Source organism: Poromitra crassiceps, assembly GCF_964638095.1.
Source record: "Poromitra crassiceps genome assembly, chromosome: 3".
Lineage (NCBI taxonomy): Eukaryota > Metazoa > Chordata > Actinopteri > Beryciformes > Melamphaidae > Poromitra > Poromitra crassiceps.
In genome coordinates this window covers 54,555,947-54,570,892 of record NC_139625.1, presented here as the reverse complement: position 1 = coordinate 54,570,892, position 14,946 = coordinate 54,555,947, and the positions used below count along the sequence as shown (strand labels likewise).

At 44.2% G+C, this 14,946-nt stretch overlaps 1 protein-coding gene across 1 annotated transcript in view; it reads left to right on the top strand.

Moving 5' to 3' along the window:
* Positions 1-14,745, top strand: part of tmem198ab (transmembrane protein 198ab) — an 83,864-nt gene extending 69,119 nt beyond the window's left edge. Inside the window, exons 2-6 of the mRNA XM_083633690.1 lie at positions 865-1,131; positions 2,297-2,691; positions 3,715-3,901; positions 5,258-5,448; positions 11,853-14,745. Coding sequence (XP_083489816.1) covers positions 966-1,131; positions 2,297-2,691; positions 3,715-3,901; positions 5,258-5,448; positions 11,853-12,005 — 1,092 coding nt within the window. The 5' untranslated portion in view covers positions 865-965 and the 3' untranslated portion in view covers positions 12,006-14,745. The remainder of the gene's footprint in view (positions 1-864; positions 1,132-2,296; positions 2,692-3,714; positions 3,902-5,257; positions 5,449-11,852) is intronic.
* The last annotated feature ends 201 nt before the right edge of the window (positions 14,746-14,946 follow it).

The following is a 14,946-nucleotide window of genomic DNA, read 5'->3' as shown; positions in this document are numbered from 1 at the left end:
ATGCTCTCTGCTCACCTTAAAAGCTCTCTGTTCCCCTTAAACACTCTGTTCCCCTTAAATGCCTCCGGAGTAGAGGCTTTGATTGGCCTCTTCCACCTCCAAAGCCGAGCCCAAACACCCCGCCGTTATCTGAGCTAATATTATCCCTGTTTCCGCCGTGAGGGGGCGGGAAAGTGTGTGTGTGCGTGCGTGCGTGCGTGCGTGTGTGTGTGTGTGTGTGTGTGTGTGTGGAAGACACAAAAGCAGCAACTCTACAGGTTTGAAAGCCACTTGATTTTCACACAGTCACTCATCTTAATGTAGAGTCACAGGAATATTTGGCAATGTGTTTGGCTCTGTGATGGTTGTTGTTTGCATTGTTGTTTATTTAGCATACAACCTTATGTTTCTGACAGGGCTGGGCCATATGGACCAAAAATCATTTCTCTGTATTCTTAGGCTTCATGGCGATACAGAATACTGTATATCTGGGTATTTTCTATGAAGTGAGCTAAATGTTCAATTGTAAGTCAAAGCCACATGTGAGATGTCACAACAAGCACTTTTATTAAACAAGACTGTGATCAAAATAAAACGACAGAGTGCTTTCACAAAATATTCACACAATAAGTAAATAAATAATCATCAGTGATGTGGATATAATGACTAAGTGCCTAAATGCAAATAATAGAACAGTCTGGTAAGTTCAGAGAACTACCATAACATAAACATAGTTGACTTGGTCATCCTTCTGGTACAGATGTCATACAGACATATTGAACTCTATCATTAGGACATCACAGAAAGCATACACATTTTCCCCCTATATCTGTCTTCCTCCCTCTTCCAATATATCCTCTCTCTCTCTCTCTCCCTCCCCCACAGGTGAAATCATGCGGGTGGGCAGCGCTGCGTAGCCTCCTGTCTCCCTCACCTCCCTGACGCCTCGCCTCCATCTCTCCCTCTCTCCGTCTCCACCTGTCACCATGACGACCACCCTGGAGACGCTGGCCCGTAACCTGGACCCCCCTGAGGCGGAGCTGAGCCCGGCGCGGCTGGACAGCTGCGACGATGCGGGCCGGCGCTACAAGGTGGTCCCCTCCGTCGTCTGCTCCATGTGCTGCCTGTTCGGCATCATCTACTGCTTCTTCGGTGAGTTGGGTGGCCGAGGTGGCCCTACTGTATGTGTGGCTAGCTGACGTGCGTCTACCTTGGCATCAGTTGTCATGACGACCGTGCGCCCCGTGCACTCCACAACCCCTGACATGAAAACTTTCTCTTTGTTCAACTAGAAAACTTTAATACCATGGCCCAAATGCCCAAACCATCATGATGATCAGTCATGTTCAGACCGGCTTTGAAGGGTGTGCGTCGGTGACACTTTACAATAAGGGTACTTTAATTAAGGGATTAACAGTTAACTAATGTGTTTAATCATTTACTAATGGTGTTCAGGTAAACTAAGGTATTGTGGTTGGGTTGAGGAATGAAGTCACTGAGGTTAGAGCAAGCTTACAGTCAAGCCTGTTAATTAAGGCCATTAAGCAGGTTAGTTAATGCTAATTAATGTACCCTTATTGTAAAGGGTTGAGTAATTCCTACCCTGCCTTTTTGACACAAAATGGCCCCCGTGAGAAGGGTCTATTATGGATCATGACGGAAAACATGTTATTTGGGCCCAGGATTCAAAATACAAAACTATCCCTTTAAGGAAGCAAGATGATCTGAAAATGCTGTTTCATTTGTGACTAACTTGTATGATTTGGATATTTAAGGTAGTGGTTCTCAATGTGGGGTCTGGGGACCACCAGGGGGTCCCCAGCAAATTGATGAATTATGAAACTTTTATCATTGTTTAATTTACAAGACGTTAACACATTTAGAAAATGTAGAAGAATGATCATAGGTTTTGATCATAATTTCACTGTTATCATGGGATTCTGTACAAAACTACTCTACTAAGTCTAAAGATATTCACATATTTGAATTCCAGAGAATTCAAGTGGTGGGTCCATGGCTCAAATGTGCAATCAATTATTTGTATTGTTTGTAAACATTGGAGCAAAACAGGCTTGTGTTTTGAGTTATGGTGCAATAATAACAATTAAAAGAGCACATTGTCCATGTAGAAGTCCTACTCTTCAAGAATATGACTTTAAAATGTAACAAGTAAAAAACATTTGTTTAAGTTTGAAGGACCCTAAAAAGAATTGCATAGACTATTATACCTTTAAGGAATTGCTCTCTGTACTTTCCCTATAAATAATCATCCGTCTTGTCCTACGTCTGCCCGTCCGTCTGGTTCGTCTCCCCACAGGGTACCGCTGCTTCAAGGCGGTGATGTTCCTGACGGGGCTGATGTTCGGCTCCGTGGTCATCTTCATGCTCTGCTACAAGGAGCGCGTGTTGGACACCCAGCTGAGCGCGGAGGCATCGGTGGGCATCGGCCTGGGCATCGGCACGCTCTGCGGCCTGGTCACCATGCTGGTCCGCAGCGTGGGCCTCTTCATGGTGGGCTTGCTGCTGGGCTTGCTGGTGGCCGTCGCCGCCCTGGTGGGCATGGAGGAGCTGTCGGACAGCCCCCCGCGCTCCGTCTGGGTGCCCCTGGGCGTGCTGCTTGGCCTGGGCATGCTGTTCGCCGTGCTCACACTGCAGTGGCAGCGGCTGTTCACCACGCTGTCCACGGCGGTGTTCGGCGCGGCAGTCATCACGGTGTGTAACAGTCACAAAGTAAAATGCTTATAAAAAATAGTTTTACTTGGTCAAACCAAGCGATTCAGCTATATTTAGAATCAGGAGAGACGATAGAACATTTCACTCTGACAACAAGACAACAACAAAGTGACAGTGAAATGTTCTGTGTTCTCTCCTGATTCTAAATATAGCTGAATCCCTTGGTTTAAGTTTAAGTCTATTTACTCTATAACTCCATTCACCTTATTCTTTGTCCATATAAGGACGCTTCTGCATGACGTCATTTTGTAATCGTCTTCTTTCCGTTTTAGACACGGAAGTAGATTACGCCTACCGTAGTCATTTTTAGACTTGCCAAAAAGCTGTTTTCAAGCAAAAAAACAAACTGTTTTAAAGTTTTTATATTTTTTTCGGGTGAGAACGTAACATATATGTGACCAGTTTATCAGAAAAACGCCTATTTGGAAATATTTAACAAGCAGCGAGGACTGAGAGCGCTGGCTGTGCTGACCGGTCGGACTAGCTATCTGTCAAACCCTACTGTAGGCTACTGGCAGTGAGAAAACACTGTCGACGTGCTTTTGTAACTAACGTTAAATGCCGACCGGGTACAGCCATCGGCTCCTCGCAGCAGTAACGCTATGAACATGTAACTGAAGTTGGCCGCAGTGTAGCTTCTGAATGTTGCCAAACTTCATTCATAGTGACGTTTTGTTTTGAAATTGGCCGCCAACTAGCGCTGAACCGGAAGAACAAATACAATTGCGTCTAACATGGAAGAGAGAAAAAGTGGGCGTGGTGAATAAGGTCAATAACGACTTGGTATGTGTCAAACTATATCAATCTACATGTACTGTATGTTGAGAGATTATAGTGCCGTAGAGAGCAGGTGTTGTATGGTTGACAAGTATAGGTGAATAAAGTGGAACGTGTGTGTGAAAGCCCAATACTGACGTGGTGTCAGTCTGTCATGCTATGCTGATGCTATCCAGGAGCAACCTAAAGCTAATGTAAGCTAATACACAACCAAACTCGTTACAGGTGGCGCTGGACTATTTTGTAGAGCTCTTTGCCCTGGTGCTGTACATGTATGAGCGGGTGAAGGCGGCGCCCGGGAAGCCCGTGTGCTGGCTGATGTGGGTGGTGCTGGGGGTGTGGCCCGCCCTCACCCTGCTGGGGGTCCTGGTCCAGTGGAAGGTGACCGCCGAGGGATACTCCCATACCAAGGGTGAGGAGAGAGGGAGGGAGGGAAGGAGAGAGGGAGTGAAGTGAAATATATATAATGTATATATATAATGTGTGTGTGTGTGTGTGTATATATATATATATACATATATATACGTGTGTGTGTGTGTGTGTGTGTGTGTGTGTGTGTGTCTGTGTGTGTGTGTGTGTGTGTGCGTGCGTGCGTGCGTGCGTGCGTGCACGTGTGGGTGTGTGTGTGTGTGTGCGTGTGCGTGCGTCCTGTGCTCTCTCTCTCAGTTCAAGTCAGTTCATTCTTTACGCTTTACTATGTGCTGCACCTTGGAGACACTGCATAACGCGTCATCATTCAGAAACCACGCCCAAGACGGGGGAAAACAGAAAGCCCCCCTCCAATCCTGGCGTTCTCCTATGTCACGTGCATGGTTGTGTGTTGCACAAATAGATCGTATACGATTTTTTACATTTGTTGTCTGCGCAGCCCACCACACAACAGCTTTTAGCTATGTTTAATTCAAGGAAAATGACACTGGTGTGTGGAAATGCACGGAGCCTTTCCCCCGTGATGGGCGTGGCCTATTTCATGCAGTGTCTCTATAGCACGGGGTCTGGGTTGCTGTCTAATGATTGGACAGTGATTACCGTATTATATCTACTAGTATGTGATGATGAGCAATCAGTTCTCGCCTCCATTCATTCCATTTGTCTTTGAGAAGCGCTGCACCCACTGTGTTACAATTAAACTCAAACCAGACACACGATGCAATGACAAAAATGGAAAGGTTTAATGAAGTTTAATGTTATCCAAAGTAGCACAGCAGCTGTGGTTCATGTTGGTTGTCCTGGTAGTGTGTAACATTACCTTAAATACTTAGCTGCTAACTTTAGCTGTAAACAAGTAATGTTAGCTAGTCCTTAACTGTCCAGTCATCCATGATAGAAAGAGTACTGACAAATCCTACTCAAGTAAGAGTAGTATTGTTACCTTAGTGAAAATTAACTCAAGTACAAGTACTAGTCCAGGAAATTACTCAAGTAAGAGTAAAAAAAAAGTAGCCTATTTTAAAGTAAAGTACTCAAGTAAAAGTACATTTGCGTTACTTTAAAAATATATGCAGTGGTAAATTAAATTAAATCGTGCTCAAGACTAACGATGCATTAAATTTGGGCAAAATGGAATGAAGGAAATTATATAATATACAAAAAAATCTCCATGAAGAATATAAACAAACTGAGAATTTGCTCATAATTGTCCCCAAAACACAGTGAAACACCCACAAGCCATGGGAAATGGTTATGTTTGGTCTGCATGTACCATTATAGTCTCTCGTTCCTCATCCTCTCTCTCTCCCCCCCACCCGTCTCTCCCTCTCCCTCCCAGTGATCATCAGTCGTCAGCAGAGGAGGATGCAGGTGATGCGTATCCGTCAGAGGGAGGAGCGCGGCCGCGGTAAGAAGAAGAAGAAGCCAGCGCACGGCTCCAGCTCGCAGCACCAGGCCAAGCCGCCCGAGCCCGCCTACCGCCGCAAGCCCAACCCCATCCGCCGCTACGATGGAGACGTCCTGTCACCCGTGAGCACCACCCTTTTCTTTTGTTGTTCACTTTCTGCTGTATTGTTTGCCATCTGTTTTTTGCTGTATGATTTCCACCGTCTGTCTTGCTGTGTTTTTCATCCTCTGTCATTTTGTTCTCTGTCATGTTTTCTATTGTGGTGTTTTTTTTGCCAAGTGTTTTACTGTATGCTTATCAGACTGTATACAAATATGGATGTAGCCACCATGACGTCACCCATTGGTTTGTGGACTCCCATTTGTTTTTTTTTGTTTTTTTGTTTTTTGGAGCCAGATGCAGCTAGCGGGGGGTTTCCCACACAGCGCCGCCTGCTATTGGTCTGACGGTCTGTGATCGGTGAGCTGCGCAATCACTGGACAGGCGACCTGTCAATCACCCCCCAAAAATAGTATTTTTTATCATCTATTTGACTCTAAATGGGACCATAATTGACTAAATGAACATCATGCTGTATTGAAGAAGACTTGAAACCAGTGATTGAGACCCTTAAAGGGCGACTTATCCGCCAGATTTCTGGCAAAACGGCCTGCTGCTTGATTAAAAAAAAGAAAGGCAGCAGATTCCACCCTCGAGTTTGTTCCATGCAGGCGCACTGTTGTGAAAGAAGCAGAAGACGTCTCTTCTTGTCTCAGGATACTCTTTGTCTGCTGTCAGACCAGAAATATTTACTGGAAACAGCGCCATGACACTTTTTGCCCACATCGATAAAAACGTTATACTAGAGCTACAATATCGTTATAAATATCAACAACTAGCCAACGCTGGTGGCCTGTATGGAAACAGCGTGACTCTAAGGTCTCTTTCACATAGATGTATACATGTAAGCTGTTTGGTCCGCTTTAAACGTGCCAGAGTTCGTTTCCTTGGATAGTCCGCTTCGTTTGGGGTGGTGTGAAAGTGCAAACGAACTCTGGGGCGGAACAAACAAGTTCGCTTCCAAGTGAACCCTGGCGCGGTTCGTTTGTTGTGTGAAAGCAAACCGGGCTAAACACAAGAGCAAATAGGAAGCGCCAGTGCATCTCATGCACTCATGCAGTGCATCATGAGTAGAAGTCGGTAGAAGAGAGCAAAACAAACACTGCGGCGCGCACACGTGTACAGTACCTGCGCGCCACGTGACATACGTTGTCATAACAACAACACATCGTTGTCTCTCGCAGGGCTTGCCTTCTCCTTCGGTACGTACTGCCTCGCTCATCCCATCTGCAGAATGCAATGTTCAACAGCTTGCTGCCTCATCTGCTGCTCAGATTGGGAACATTCTTGTCAAAATAATTTAGTTGATAGTAACACCAAAGTAAAACCAGAAATCCCAATATCGCAGGTGGTGTTGCTCCATGGTTTGTGTTTTGCGGATTCCTTGTTTTGTTCAGTCAGTGTTCAGTCAGCCCTCAGCAGTCAAGGCGGCAGAAGAGGAGAGATTTCCCCTCTATATTCTGTCCACAAGACAAGTGACCGTTTCGGCAAATTGCTGTGTGAAAGTGAACCGGACAAAATGAAAAGTGAAACAATGTTGCAACTTCACCCCCCCCAAATCGCACCGAGTCCACCAGCTTATATGTGAAAGCGACCTAAAAGGTTGAAAGTTATATCAATCTGGTCATTCAGTGGCGTTTTACTGCCATGTAATGTAACTAACATTAGCCCACAGCTAACAGCTAGCATTAGCCACAGTACCAGATTACCCACAATGCCTTGTGTTGCCCCAGCACTATCCACCTTATTTTTGTCGGCCATTTTGCCTTACGTTAACTATGGGTTCTATTTCCGGTGTAACCAATTTAGATAACCCCCGAGCCCCCGACAAAAAAAACGTCTATGAGGATTTTACCCTTTTACAGCAGAGCCATTCTGCTCTACAGCCGTGTCGTTCGGGTGCTGGGATAACGTAATGCATTGTGGGTAGTCGGCTACTAACTGTGGCTAATGTTAGCGGCTAGCTAGCTATGTTACATGGCAGTAAAACGCCACCAAATTGATTTAACTTTTAACCATTTCGAGTAACACACATTTCGAGTTTCCATACGGACCTCCAGCGTTGGTTAGTTGTTTATAACGTGACTATATTTATAACTTTTATAACGGACTCCAGCTTCCGGTTTATAATTCGGGTCTGCAGCCAGAGTATAACAAAGGAAATGGCACAATGAGTCACATTAAACCGGACCTTGTACCCACGATTCTTTTTTACAGTGGGGCATTCAAAAATAAGGTGGATAGAGAGGTCCAGTAACGAGTCCGGAAATCATCGATGCTAACAGCCCTGGTTCTTCACAGTTTTCGCCTATGGGAGTTTTGAATGGGTTTTTGGCGCGATGCTTCTAATAATCTCTCTGGGCAACGCTGGCTTAATCAAACGCGAACCAGTGTTTAGTAACATCATCTTCACACATGAAGACCACTTTTATGAGTTTTGAAGCTTTTATGTGCCGTTAAAAGGGTGGCTAGCTAGCAAACGGCTAAATGAGACTACAATGTCGACGCGGATATTATACGTCATCACGAGTGAACGCGGAAATTCTTTCTCTCGCGCCTTCGCGTGGACTCCTATGCGACACTGTGTGTAGTTCTGGATTAGCTTAGCACAAGCTTTTTACTTCTAGGGCTCGCATTTACGCTACAAAACTCATGAAAGTGGTCCTCATGTGTGAAGATTATCCCGCTGAACCTTGGTTCGCGTTTGATTAAACTTGCGTTGCCCACAGACCTTATTTGAAGCATCGCGCCGAAAACCCATTCAAAAATCCCATAGACAGAAACAGTGAAGAACCAGGAAGTTCGGGACTTCCGCATTCAGCCTACAAAAATACGTCATCCCTGGAGCTCTCTATAGACCCCTTATACAGCTGTCAACATTGGAGCTGCGCGCGCATCGTGTAGACAGGACTGCTCTGTGCTCATCTGCGACACACAGTTAGATTTTAGTTTTAAAATGCAGTTCTCGGCTTACTACCACAGCTTATCGCCTAGTGATAAGCAATGTTATGCATCGAAATTAACGTTGGTTAATTGGATATGTCTTACAGACCCATACGCACTGGCGCTGTCAATTGGCCAAGCCTAGTGGCCAGCAATACATATCGTGCATTCCTTTATAACTGGGGATAGCGTAGATAATTATTCTGTAACTTGCAAAGATATATTGTTATGTTGATAATGCACACAACTCAATAATGACATTATGTAACGTTACTTGGTCGTTAACTAACCGAGCGATGTGGCTGAGCAGCCTACAGTTTCAGGCAGCTTACCTGATTATGAAGAGCACTACAAAGTCGGGCATTTTTAATGATGTCCTCGTTCCAATCAGTTCAACTCAATAATGACATTATTTAACGTTACTTGGTTGTTAACTAACCGAGCGATGTGGCTGTTACTAGCAGCCTACTACAGTTTACCTTATATGAAATGAGCGAGCACTGCAAAGTCGGGCATTTTTAACGATTTCCTCTTTCGGCTTGCAACCAAAGACACCTACGGTTAGCATTAAAAGCATTATGAGTTGACGGGATTCGGTAAAACTTTAGTCCTTGCTTTGTTGATAGTGTAACAGACTGTTCAGTGTTGTGTTGTGTTCTATTGTGTGTGTGTGAGGTTGTGTATGTTCCCTCGAGTTGCGTAGAACAGGATATGTGGGGAGAAGCTTGTTATAACGTTACAGCCTGGCTCTATCGTTTATTATTTTATTAACCAAGTGTGAATAGGCGGACCCGAATACTCTGCTACAATAGCTTTCCGATTCTGGCATCGCACTGCACAACACGAAGACATGTCTTGCTCGAATAGTTTTCGGGCCACTGGAAAACTACTTGACAGGGCTGCGCGCAGTCTGTCTTTCTGCCTCCGTCTTGCGCATCTGACGCTGCTTGTTGTCATTGTGACGTAGGCGTATAAGGGGTCTATTAGCCAGGAAGGGGGCTCGCGCTACATTTGAATGCATAAAATAAAGCTGATAATATACAATTTGATTCTTTAAACATCTGACCCTTTCAAAGTACATCACAAACGGACAGCCCTGCTTAATCCTCACACAAAAAAAGGTCCATTGGAGTGAATGGAGATGTTGCAACTTTTCTAGTATATGACTCTGGTGTTGTTAATGCTAATGCTCATCGACTATATATATATATATATATATACATATATATATATATATATATATATATATATATATATATATATATATATATATATATATATATATATATATAAACGATATAAAAAATTTGAAAAGTGATGAAAACATTCACACCGACTTGATTAAAATATATATAATGAAAACATTCTGATGTTCAGTCTGTCTCTCTCTGGGACGCAGCTCCAAACCTCCAGACAGCTGCTTTGATTATCGTTAAAACTCCGACGCTGGGATGCTGGTGACTTGATTGTTGCAGCTTGCGCATTTCTCGTTAATGACGAGGAAATGCCAGCTGCAACACGCCCTGTCACACCTGAAGCACTCTGTTTCTGCGTCCCTCCCTGCCACTGACCCAATCCCTCCAGGAGGCATTGGCTTGTTTGCAGTGTTGCCAGATACTGGTAGGCTATATGGTGAGTTTCAACCCCCATTTGGTGCTCCAAAGGGCCACAAACCTGGCAACCATGCAGTTTGTTTGACACTGCAGTGAGGGAATGGTTTTGACATGATTGTATTATTTCTATCAGCTGCGAGCCGTGAGCCGCCAATGAAAGAGTCTAGAGCCGCGCAAAGAGGATAGGCATTCTTGCTGCCTGAACATGGTATAATATGTAGGTCCCCCTCTAAAACGAGATGATTCATCTCAAGGGGTTTTCCTTCAATAAAGTTCAATTAATAATGTGTGTAGAACAGTTTAGTCTCAAATGTGATTTTGTCCAGAATCCTTCATACAGTACACCACCTCAAAAGCCAAATATAAATATTTTTAAATGTTTTAGGGGTTAGTAATTGGCTTCATTTTCAGCCGCGGAGGTTGCCCCTTATTTGAAGTGAGCCCGGGCTCACTTGCTGATGATGTCACTTGCTGATGATGTCACAAACTGATGTCACAAACTGCTGTCACAACTTCGCATCACTGATGACATCACAACTGCTCTTATGACATCACTGATGATGTCACAATGCCTATGACATCATCAGTGATGTCACAATGCACAATTGCTCAAGTGACATCACTGATAACATTCACTTCCAGGATAAAATTGAAACAGAACATTGCCCACATGCTCCCTTTTATAATAGATTTTCATACAGTTCTTTCAGTTTCTTTTTTATTGTCTTTGGGGGGGTTTTGTCTGTGCATTTGTCAATGTGTTTTCCATCATGTTTGTTACGTCTGCCTACCAAATTGGAAGGAGGTCTGATTGTTTGCAAGGAAATTTGGGGGACAGATCGCTCTCAGCACAAGGATCAGTTCATTTGATTTCGGTGGTGATCCGGATCTGGGATTTCCTCCATAGAGAGCCGCAGGGACTTCCTGGTTCTTCACTGTTTCTGTCTATGGGATTTTTGAATGGGTTTTTGCCGCGATGCTTCTAATAATCTCTCTGGGCAACGCTGGCTTAATCAAACGCGAACCAGAGTTCAGTCGGATAATCTTCACACATGAGGACCACTTTCATGAGTTTTGTAGCGTAAATGCGAGCCCTAGAAGTAAAAAGCTCGAGCTAAGCTAATCCAGAACTACACACTGTCGCATAGGCTTCCACGTCACGTCAGCGCTCAACCTGGACTGTTGTTGGATGTGTGCACTGATTACCCCGGGCTGAACGGGGCTGAACCAGGTGAGGGAAAGAGAATTTCCGTGTTCGTCCTTTGAAGTGGTGACGTTATTGACGTATATATCCCCATCGACTCAACAGTGTAGTCTCATTTAGCCGTTTGCTAGCTAGCCGTCCTTTTAACGGCACGTAAAAGCTTCAACACTCATAAAAGTGGTCCTCGTGTGTGAAGGTGATATTACTAAACACTGGTTCGCGTTTGATTAAGCCAGCATTGCCCAGAGAGATTATTAGAAGCATCGCGCCAAAAACCCATTCAAAACTCCCATAGGCGAAAACAGTGAAGAACCCGGAGTGTTAGCATCGATGATTTCCGGACTCATTCCTGCGGCTCTCTATTAGACTATTTTCTTTAGCCATAACTATTATGCTGCATTCATGTACTGCTGGGGAAGTCCAGGACTTCCAAGTCAGTGTTGCCTTCACATGCTATTTTGTCAGAAAATCAAACCTGGAAGACAAACGGTCATTGTGGATGTTGTGTGATGATGTATTTTCTCATTGGTTTTCAATTGTGTTTCTTGTCATGTTTTCTTTTGTATAATCTGGTATGTTGTCTTTCTCTCATGTGTTTTCTGTCGTCTTTACCCTTAAAATTAAACACAGTCTCCCCCCCCTCTCTCTCTCTCACCCACCTGTCCAGAGCTACATCCAGAGTTTCCGGGAGCGGCAGGTGGAGGCGCGGCCGTACCCGGGCCGGCTGGTGGGCGGGCCCCACGCCATGGTGGATGTGGGCTATGACTGCGGCTCCACAACGCCCCTCACTGGAGCAGCGGGGCCCTCGCTAAGGGTCTGACCCCTCCCTCCCTGCTAGAGGGCGGGGCCCTCCTTAAGGGTCTGACCCCTCCCTCCCTGCTAGAGGCCCCCAAGATGTGCTATCGCTAACCGGGGAGAGACGCACTCATGACTCTTTAACCACTTCCCCAACTGGGCATAAACTCACCACTACCTGGGTGTAGCCACGCCCATGGCCAGGACTAACACTACCAAAACTGGGTTTAACCACACCCCTAACACAATTGATGCAAAAGTACCTATGGCTGGATTTACCAAACCCCAAAATGTGTTTTTGGATTCTGCCCCTCATTACTTCAATCAGTGTGTGGTGGGACAGCAACAGCCCAGACAACTTTTCTTTTCACTGACTAACACACACACACACACACACACAGCTAGAAATCTAAGGATCAAGGTGAAACCGACGCAGCCTGCTTTCCGCAGCCCTCCTTACGTCACCATCTCAAGGCAAACTAGATCAGGGAAAGGAAGTGCAGTGAAACACCGGCTCAGGGTCTCTTAACACCGGCGGCGTCCGAAAAATCACAACAAGAGCTTGTTCAGTTTCTACCGCTGTCGTTGCCTTTTTTTTCAGCTGACAAACGCAACTTTGTCAGTCCTCAGCCTGTAGACTGGAGACCTCTTCAAAGTTCAACGAAGGTCGTCTGTAAAGGGAACTAGCCTAAAGGCCCTCAAAAGCAAACGGAGGTCCTTACTTTGCTTTCTGTGCCATCTGGACTACATTCCTCCTTGGAAAGGACAGGGTTTTGGGGGTGGGCGTCTTTACTGTCAAATCCTTTTTAAAGGGGGAAACATTTGTGACCCCCGGTGCTGGCACGATACACTTCTTCAAAATGTCAATATGCACTCTGAAGGCCGGGGATTCTGTTTTAACAGGTGCCTTGCCCCTCCTTGGACTGTACCACTCAGCAGTAGGAGGGGGGTTACTGGCGGATCTCCACCTTATCGATGGATTGTCGAGGTAAAATATAATCACGTAAGGATTTTCCGGGGTAGCATCAGGGCTACAATAAGCAGGGTAAAATTATGCAGCCGAGTTGGCTTGTCGTCTTCACAAATGCCTGGATAATGTGAGGATGCTTTGCTAGTAGGAGCCAAGAGCGACGAAGCCATATTTACACTGGCACCTCACATGGGATCTTTTTCACTTGTGTAGGTCTGTTGAGTTTGGAAAGTAATGTTGACAATTTCCAAGTCTTTAAAAGTCTTGAAAAACACATAAACTCTGATTCGTTTTTTTTTCTTTTTTTAAGTCTTGGAATTCACCACCACACTGTTAACTGTTCGCCATCCAAGAGAGACTGTTTACTCTAAGTTAGCTAGCAGTCATATTTTTTTATCCCATAGACACAGCCGAAAGATGAATGACTAAATAAATCCAAAATATAAAAAGAGAGGTTTGTAAAAGAATGAAAAGTTCAAATGAAAATGTATATTTAACACCACATACAAATCAGTTTGGACTGTTTTTTTTTCTTTCTAAAAGCATTTTCGTCCTTCCAGCATGTGCCATTGCGAGAAATGTTCAATATTTTTTTTGCTCCATTTGCTCTGGAAGAACAGCGCCCTCTTTCCCTTTTGGTCCGTAAAGCGATCCAGCAGATTTTCCAAAATCTGACACGTGTAAAAAGTGGTGTAGAGCAGTGGTTCTCAAAGTGGGGTCCAGTGACCCCCAGGGGTCCTTGAGACGGTCCCCAGCAAAAACATGACTACGGTAATTTATTTTCACTATAATTCCATCCACAAGGAACACAATGACAGAATGTACCGGTATGTGTATTTTGGTCATGGGTTTCATACACTTTCTGTATAAAACATCTAAAAGCAAAACTCTTTACAGATGGCGGGCTCTGGGACAAAACCTTATCAAATGGGGGTACGTGGTGTAATTTTTGCCAGTTTCGAGGTCCTTGATGTGGAAAAGGTTAGAAAACCACTGGTGCAGAGTGTAACGTTAGCTACTAGAGGCTGAAAAATCTTCTTGACAATGGTCTGGTTTGTTTGCAGTATAATTGTATACCAATGTCTCTAAATTAATGTGGTAATGATTTATTGATGTTAATATGCTACATGCAGCACCTTAAAAAAGGATATATTTGGTGGAGATGTCAGTGTAAATACGGCTCAGGGAGTCAGAACATTTGAATCGACCAAGAGGACTAGTGGCCATACCGACTTGTACTTAGACCAACATCTCTTTCCATCATGTGCATTGATTTTTCTTTTTTAGGGGAAACCAGAGCGTTTTTTGTCAACAGTGTACCGTAAAACGCAAAGCGTGTGCGTGGGAGGAGAGGGGACACGTTTTAATTGTCCGTCTCAAATCGAAATGCATGACTTTTCAGATCGCACCACCCCCACCCACTCGTTTTGGCCTCCCCTCTCATGTGCATTTCTTGTGAACCTTCCATTTGTACATAAAACACAGCACTTATTGACTTTTTTTTTTACCCTGTTATTGCTTTATTTAAACAGTTTTTATTTGTTTTCTTATACATTTTATTAGCAACCTTTATCTAATTTAAGTGAAACGTGTCCTTTTCCAGTGGGATGTATTTATTTGCCGATTCAGTTATTTATTTCTAGAGCCATTCTGTAAAGGAGAGTGCAATCTCATAAATGTAGGCCAGTAACTCCATGCTTTTTTAAATTGAATTATGACTATGATTATGATTATTAAAGCATGTGTTCATATGGGCCTGTATATGATAAATGTGATGCTGCAGAGTGTGTGAGTTGTCTTTTAAAGCATGGACACACAAACACAAACTTAATCAATTCTAACATTAAAACCACTGCATTTAGTTTTATTCGTGAATCATTTTTGAAAGTCACAAGGGATCATCCTTCCTGATATAACTGGTCTCTCTCTTTCTCCCAGTGTTTTTTACCTCGCTCTCGCTGCTCATATCTCTACCTCTATCTCCAGGCGCCTTTTA